This window comes from Galeopterus variegatus, unplaced genomic scaffold (genome assembly GCF_000696425.1).
Source record: "Galeopterus variegatus unplaced genomic scaffold, G_variegatus-3.0.2 Scaffold5334, whole genome shotgun sequence".
NCBI lineage: Eukaryota > Metazoa > Chordata > Mammalia > Dermoptera > Cynocephalidae > Galeopterus > Galeopterus variegatus.
Genome location: NW_007731445.1, coordinates 67,183 through 75,674, shown reverse-complemented (window position 1 = coordinate 75,674; position 8,492 = coordinate 67,183). Strand labels below are relative to the sequence as shown.

The 8,492-nt window shown below is 51.7% G+C and overlaps 2 protein-coding genes across 2 annotated transcripts in view; both read left to right on the top strand.

Annotated features, from left to right (window-relative positions):
- The window catches only part of NGEF (neuronal guanine nucleotide exchange factor), a 43,289-nt gene that overhangs the window by 17,539 nt on the left and 17,258 nt on the right, over positions 1-8,492 (top strand). The gene's annotated exons all lie outside the window — the stretch shown is intronic.
- The window catches only part of LOC103604692 (uncharacterized proline-rich protein-like), a gene marked incomplete at its 5' end in the record, with an annotated part of 1,285 nt that continues 1,258 nt past the window's right edge, over positions 8,466-8,492 (top strand). The window contains one exon of the mRNA XM_008589266.1: positions 8,466-8,491. Coding sequence (XP_008587488.1) covers positions 8,466-8,491 — 26 coding nt within the window. The remainder of the gene's footprint in view (position 8,492) is intronic.

The following is an 8,492-nucleotide window of genomic DNA, read 5'->3' as shown; positions in this document are numbered from 1 at the left end:
AAATTGGGGGGGGGCAGAAGTTTTGCCCTGATTTTTTTTTTTTTTTTTTTTTTGTCCTTTTTGTGACCAGTAAGGAGATCGCAACCCTTGGCATTCACCCACACTGCGCTCAGCCAGTGAGCTCACTGGCCATCCCTATATAGGATCCGAAGCTGGGTGGGAGCGCCGCTGCTCTCCCAAGCGCTGCACTCTCCCGAGTGCGCCACCGGGCCAGCCCTTGCCCTGAGTTTTAAGGCAGGCAGCAGCCAGCACCTAAAACAGCAGCCATTGCCTGTTTTATTTGATTGAGAAAGCGAGCACCAGTTACGATGTTAATGAAGCAGCAAAGTTAGTGTTTATCATCCTTTAAGTTAATCTTTTGGATAAATAATTTATGCATCTGATATAAAGTTCAAAAGAAGCAAAAGGATTTGCAATGAAAGAAAGTCTCTCCCATCACATCCCTGAGCCATTTGGTTCCCTCCCTGGACACATATTCAAGGCAAGCGTGCGTCTGCGTGTGCGTGTGTGTGTGTATGTGTGCACATGTGCACACACATGTATGTGCATGTTACAAATGGTAAACTACTGTGTACATCGGTCTATGCCTTGCTTTTTTTCACTTAGCAGAATATTCATCCTATCTTTCCATATCAATCCAAACAGAGCAAGCACGCTCATTTTTTTTTTGCAGTTTTATGGGGCTCCATTGTTTAGATCTTCCATAATTTATTTATTTATTTATTTATTTTTTAAATTTTTTTTTTTTTTGTCTTTTGTCTTTTTCCGTGTCCGGCAATGGATCGCAACCCTCAGTGTTGCCCCCGTACCAGACCGGGGACCGGCAACGGGATTGCAACCCTCGGTGCTGCTCCCGCGCCTCGCTCAGCCAGTGAGCGGGAACCGGTCTGTATGTGGGATCCGAACCCTCGGGCGGGAGCGCTGCCGCGCTTCCCAAGTGGCGCACTATCCATTGCGCCACCGGGCCGGCCCCCAAGATCTTCCATAATTTATTTAAGTGGTCCCTTGTTGATGGACATTTGCAATTAGAAATGTTGTGTATCAAGGATGCCCATTGCAGCATTATCGATAATAATGAAAGATTGAACATCTACACCATGGAATACTATGAGGATTGCTAAGTGGAATTGCTGGGTTAAGGCCTAGATGTTTTTTGATTTTGAGAAGACACTGCCTAATTGTCTTCCCTCTCTAGCCATGTGTGAGCATGCTTGTTCCCAACCACTCATATGACCCAACATGCTAGACCCAAAATGGCATTTTATTATGGTTTTTTGTTTGTTTGTTTGGCGGGGGGGTTTTTTTTCATACTTAAAATTTTTTTTTTAATTTGTTAAATTTTATGTATTTATTTTTATTGAATCATAATTGATTATACATATTTTTGGGATTCAATGCTGACAACTGTTGATCAAATCAATATTACTAGTATATATATTGTTACAAATTGTACTTATTCTTTATGCCCCTTGTCCAATCTCTCCCCATCCTCCTCTTCCTCCCCCCTCCCACCACTGACAACCCTAGATTTCTTCTCTCCCTCCGAAAGAGTAATGGTTACTCTGCTGATCTGTTTCCTAGATGATCTGTCCAATGCTGAGAGGTGTGATCAGATCCCCAATATTATCATAGAGTAGATGCTTCTTCTTTCACTCTGGAATGGGCTTTGTGGAGAGAGACATCCTCTTCTTTTCTTTATATCTGCTGGTGACTCTCCTTGTGTCAATGCACTCCAGTGGCTGGCAGACCATCTGTGTGGTGGTTGTGGCATCTAGCCACTTTCACAGCAGCCGTGGTTATAGTGGTGGCTGTGGTGGGCCACCCAATGGAGGTGATGTTTTTGGCATGCTCCTTGGTGCTGGTGGTGTGCCTGGTTGTGGGGCGTCCAGTCCCCAGCTCCATCCCTTGGGTTCCTGGGCAGGCCCAAGGCACTGGTTTGGTGTGCCTGGTTGTGGCAGAGGGGTCTGGTCCCCAGATACATGCCTCAGGTCCTCGGGCAGGCCCCCAGGCACTGGTGCCATGTGCCTGGTTGTGGGAGGGGGGGGGTCTGGTCCCTGGCTCCATACCTCAAGTCCCCAGGCAGGCCCAAGGTGCTGGTGTGGTGTGCCTGGTTGGGGAGGGGGTCCAGTCCCTGGCTCCTTGCCCTGGGCCTCTGGGCAGGCCCCAAGGCACTGGCATGGTGTGCCTGGTTGTAGGAGGGGGCTCCATCCTCAGATCCATGCCTCAGGTCCCTGGGCAGACTGAGGCACTAGTGGTGTGTCTGAGCTGGAACTAACTTTTTTGTCTTTTGCTTACTTCTAAAATGGGTTAACTTCCTGTGGGGACCAGGACTCGAGCCCTGTGGTTGAACTAAATTGGGGCTTTGCTGCTGCTTCCATAGGGAAGGCTTTTTGTGCAGCCCAGGTTATAATGGTTGACTTTATAGGTACTTCCAGCTCTCCAGAGACTTGGTGCACCTGGGTTGTGTAGAAACTGATCTGGGCCTGAGTCTTTTCATCAAATTGCACCCCATGCAATTCTATATTCCTGACCAGTCTCCTCTGAGTCCTGTGCGGACAGGGGGGCAGATCAGCTGTCCTTGCTGTGCCCCAGTGCTCCCCTAGTGGGCCCATCTCTCCCACTGCCTGTGCTCCAAACACTTCCCATGGGACAGGCCCTATGCTGGTCCCTTGCGATGACTCACCGGCCTCTGAGTGGCCCCATTTTGTCAGTTGTTCTGACTCCTCGCTCTTGCATGGGTCCACAGGAACCCTATTAGTGATCTTGCTGTCCTGGAGGCCACCAGGGCCCTCTTCTCCCCTGCCGCCTCCAAGCAACTCCATTTGAAGGGCACAGCTGCGGCTTCTCCTGGCTCCTGCTCCGTGTGCTCAGCAGCTCCAGCCTTAAAGCAGCAGCAGCACGAAATGATCAGAGCAGTTTTTTCTTTCCCTCACTGTAGTTTCTCCCACCTTCATGAACTCTATAGGTCTCTCCTCCTCTTCCCCTGAGCTCCAGTGGCCCCAGCTTGGCTGTCATTGCTTTTTTGTTTGGTTGTAAATTAGTTGATTTTTGGCAGAGAGGGACACTGGGGACCGTCTATTCTGCCATCTTGACCGGAACTCCAGGTGTACTTTACCACTTATAGGAGGCAGGCTGCTTCAGAAAGTTGCAGCCTCCTTGCTTAAGAAGTAAGTATTTAGGCAGAGTCAGAAAGAGACTTGTAAAAGATTCTCTAGCTCTGGATGAAGCTAGATTCTATTCCCAAAGGCTCTGCCAACTCTGAATCATGTGATCTTATAATCCTTATGTATAGGCTGGGTCACATAGGCTCCTAGTAAAATGTGGTCACAAAAGTTAGTTAATGGTGGACCAGTGTGGTTGAAGATATAATTAAAGAGCTTCAAGAATAGATAACGGAAGAGGGGGAAAGAGAGACTAGTTGGCAGAATAAAACCTCCTGTGTCCTAAATCTACAGAAATCCACAGAGGTGCAGAATTGCAAAATCAGTCCGTAAGTAACAAGGTGGCCAAAAGAGATTGGCTTCTCTTCTGCCAGAGAGCAGGAGGACAGATTAATGCTCTCTGTGGCTTCTTCCACCATGAATTTGCCACTTCCTTCTCTGGCCCAAAGCTGTTTATTTCTGCATCGTCTGTTTTTGCCTCTGTCGGAATCTGCTTTTTGACAAACACCTGTTCTGGTGACCAGCGAGGAGCCATGCCGAGAAACGCTGATGTTTTCCCCCTTTTTGCCTGGCTATCTCTTCTTAGCTCTTTGATTCAGCCCCTTCCAGTAGGATTGTGTGTCTGGCCCAGAGGATGAGGAGGGACGAAGTTCTTGGAGCTGGGTGGGAGATCAGGTGGTGTCTTAGAACAGAATACCACAGACTGGGTGCCTTAAAGAACGGAAATTCATTTTTTCACAGTTCTGGAGCCTGGAAGTTGACAAGGTACCAGCAGGGCTGGTTTTTGGGGAGGCCTCTCTCCCTGGCTTGTGGACAGCCGCCTTCTCCCTGTGTCTTCACGTGGCCTTCCCTCTGTGCTCACTCCTTGTGTCTCTTCCTCTTCTTATAAGGACACTAGTCCTGTTCATTACAATTAGGGCCCCACCCTTATGACCTCATTTAACCTTAATTACCTCCTTAAAGGCCCTGTCTGCAAATACAGTCACACTGGGGGCTAAGGTTTCAACATATGAATTTGGGGAGGACACTGTTCCATCCACAACTGGTGGGGAAGCCCAGGCTACCTGAGATCCATTATGTCTACCCATGGGGGGCTCAGATGGGAGCTCAGACCAGGGAACTTTGGATAATCTGTCATCTGGGAAGATGCTGGCACTCAGGCAGGTGTGAAGGGGCTTCCAGGGACCTTTGCGGGGAGGGGATGCTTGTTTCCTGGCTGTGAGGAAGTTGGTGGCAGCCGGTGAACTAGGTACTCCAGTCTGTGTTCTGTGGCCTTTGGCTGTGACCCCCACAGTGGTCACCCTGGTGACTTAGGTCACACAACAGCATTGTAATGTATCAAAGTTCACAGCATCAAGGACAGCAATGATTTGTTAACATGGAGGTCGGGGAAGCCGAAAACCAATCCAAATCCGGGTAGAATGCACGACTGGGGTAGCTCCATAGAGATCCCTGGAATATGAGAAGGAGACAGTGTAGGTAAAGCACGAGGCAGGGAAACTGTTCAGCCTTGAGCCTGCTGGTGACGAAGAATGAAGGATTGATGCACAAGGGAATGCAGGAGCAGGAAGCGGAGGACGGATGAGGCGAGCGTGGCTGGCTGAACGGTGAGGACCCACGTTTGACGGTAAACACAGGCAAGCTGAATTGTCTTAAATAATGGGGAATTATGGGTGGGTAAACTGAGTTTTAAATGTCACCTCCCAGGACAGGCCACCATTAGTGAAGGCAATGCCCAGACGCTGGATCAATCATGATCTGGAACATGTCAGGTGCTCTGAGCCGGGCCGGGCTCCAGGCTGAGCACGTTTTCCTCGTGTACCTCTCTTCCCAGCAACACCCCGATGAGATGGGCAGCATTGTTTCCATTTTGCACACATGGAAACCAAGGCTTAGCGGGTTTAAGCAATTCTCTCTGATTTGCCACAGCCTTTGCCATTCTGTTTCTCGGCAGCTCATGGTGGACACCAGGCATGTCATAGCCCTCCCTGATTGCAGAACCACTGGGCTGGCCCCACTGCAGAAACGTCTAGGGCTGACCGGATTTCACCCTTGGCAGAGACTGCAGGGCGGGAAGGGGCTCAGTGGTAGCAGTGCGAGAAGACAGCAAGTGTAACGTGACTACCGGCAGATATCAAGTGCAATGGTCAGGCCCTAATAGCGCCACTCAGAGATCGCGCTGCCATTCCTAAGATCTGGGCCGGTGTGAGTGTTCCCTGAGGACACCAGCCCTGTGCATGCGCCTGGCAGCAGGACCCACGGGACCACCGCCAGCCCGGCCCAGAACAGCACGTGTGGGGCAGGTGCTGGCTCCGTGCGGGAGGGGTTCTTGGTGGCCGTGACACACACTCACGTGTGTGATCACACTCAGCACAGCCACTCCTCCGCCACACACAGTCCACGTACATACACTCATTCACACTTACGCCACACTCATTCACAGTACACACACACACACTCACAAACATGTGCTCCCGGCCCACCTGTTCCACAGCATTTCTTGCCACCCAGCCTCAGGCGGCACCCACGCAGGTGGACTCTGTCCCCACAGGGCACGCAGTGCCTAGATGGGGCCTGGCCCTCAGCAGGCACCCTGTGCACACTTGTCAGGGGACAGTATGGCATGAGTGAAGGGACGGGGAGCGAGCAGAGCCTGGGCCCCTCGTCAGCTCTCCACCACCGTGCAAGGCTGAGTGGCTGAGTGAGAATAAGATTGATACAGAAAAGACAGCCATGCTGATGTGGCCAATAATTTGACGTATAAAATGAACACACGCCTGGAAAACTAGAATTCGCAGATGACTAATCGCCCATAAGTGGATGGGAGGAGGGGGGTTGTGGTGAACAGGTTCAGCCGGTGGCAGTTGGCAGTGGGCAGGCCAGGGCCTTGTGTGTCATCCCCGACAGGGCCGGCCTGCCTTGCCGGCAGACCCTGACCTCCTGTCCTCCTGGACATTGGTCAGGGAATCTGGGTGAAACCGAGCCCGGGTGGCACTTACCATGGATCCCCAGGTGTCTAACAGGCGTCCTTCAGACCTGCCTTTCTCTGTGATGCCGCATTTGGGGCGTGGTGGCTTTTCCCCTTGAATCTGTAACACTCACTTGTTTTGTGAGTTACATTTGCTTGGCATTTGTGAGCTGTAATGACTTGACGTTTTCTTATGAAACTTAAATTTAGCAGCAGGAAAGTGAGTTCATAGCAGCATCTGTAGCAGAGAAGCTTCTGGGAAACTTACCGCCCCATGCAGCCTCGCATTCACCAGGCTGGGCTGAGGCCACTGGTCGGTCAGCGCCGGGCACTGGAGTTCTGCTCCTAGCGAATGATGTGTTTTGTGTGGCTTCTTATGTTTAGGTAAACTAGGCCGTCGTGACTTGGGACGATTACAGACAGGCCACGTGCTCCTTTTGGTGTTCATCTCTGTCACTGTCTCGAGTCAGGTGCAGGTACTGGGGGCCAAGTAGGCCCTCCCCTGGCTGTGGTGGGTGGTGGCCCAAGGTCTGTAATAGGCAGTTCACCCCTGGAGTGATGTTGGTGGGAACTTTCTCACCATTGCTGGACAGATATATGCTATAAGGCATCCCCAACTTACAAATACGCTCCTTATTTCAAAGCCAGGCTGGCTGTTTGGCAGAGTTTTTCAGGGAAGCAGCAGTGACAGCTCCTGGCAGGCATCCCAGCTGCAAATGCCCAGTTAACATCCCCTGCACTTGGCCCTTGGCCAGCACAGTAGGGGTGGGGTAATGGCAGCACCTCTGCTCTTCCACCATCGAGCCAACGGACTCTGGGGACAGTACATCACCTCTCCCACTGCTCTCTTTGGTGAAACAAGAGCTTCTCTTTGCCCTTCCTGGGGACTTGTGAGGATCAGAGACAGCCTGCGGGGCCCCGCTTTGCCCCAGGGCCTGCCGTGTCTGGGAACAGATGCTAGTCCCTCCTGCCCTTCCTGACCCCTGGAGCTCAGCTTTCATTGCCAGAGCCTTGAGCCCTGGAGGGGTTCTTGAGCCTGGTGGGACATTTGGGGATGGGAGAGTGAGAGGTGGGGTGGGCAGGGCCCTGGGGGAGGTCCCTCCCTCCTCTGTCCAGCTGTAGCACTTTCTGAGGACTGCCATAATAACAAATTACCACAAGCTGGGTGGCTTAGAATGACAGAAATTGATTCTCCCACAGCTGTGGAGGCCAGAAGCCTGAAACCTAGGTGTGGGCAGGGCTGTGCTCCGTCGGAAGGCTCTAGCAGACCGTCCTTCTTGCCTCTTCCAGCTTGTGGTGGCTGCAGGCTTTCCTTGGCTTGTGGCTGCATCTCTTCCCTGTGTATCTGGGCCAAATCTCCTCTGTCTCTCTCTTATAGAGATGCACCCTGAATCCAAGGCCACCCTAAATCCAGGGTGATCTCATCTCGAGTCCTTAACTTAATTACACCTGCAAAGACCTTTCTTCTGAATAAGGCCACATTCTCAGGCACGGGGGTTAGGACATGGGCAGAGCTTTTGTGGGGGCCACAATTCAACCCACTACACTGTCCCTTCTAGGAAGCCACAGTGGGACCTGAACCAGCCCTAGGTTGAGGAACATTGCAGGGTGATGGGGAAGAAGGTGGGGATGGTCCCAGGCTGGTCTCAGAAAGGGTCATAGGCGCTGATTTGTAAGCAAGGAAGGACCTTTGCGCGATGACACTGGCAAGAATAGAGCTTCCACTAGTTTGCTGTGTTCTTAGGCCCAGGAATCGGTCAATAACCATGACACAGAATAGAGCTGTCTCCAAAAAGTTTATTAGATTATGGGTTTTGTTCTCTCTTTTTCAAATTGAAAATTGCTGTATTCATTACATTATGAAATCAGACCATAAGTGAAATGATATATGCTCGTGTTTAAATTTTCAGACCATTCAAAGGTAGAAAGAATTAAAGTTTACCAGGTTCCACCCCCTGCAGATGCCTGTGGTTGACACTGTGGGCTCTTCCCTTCCAGACGGTTTCCTAGTCCCTCTACCTGCTGATTTCTGCCCCCATGAACGTGGGCCCACATCACCCTCGCAGCTGTCGGGCTCCGTTGGGCGGCTGGGACCCTATGCTTCCACCTTTTCCCACGCTTACCTCTTAGGTCATCTGCAGTTGTCAGTATGGTGACCAGGAGAGCGCTCTTTTCAAGGAGGCTTAGTTTGCTCTGTAGGAAGAGCGGCAGCAGCTGCTGTGCCACTGCTGGCAGATGTATGGGGTAGTGCTCCCCGCTGCCAGCACACAGCCCCCCAACACACCCCCACCGCCGCTCGCTGCCCCCTAACACCCCCTCCCCCCCCCCCGCCCCCCCCCCCCCCCCCGCCCCCCCCCCCCCCC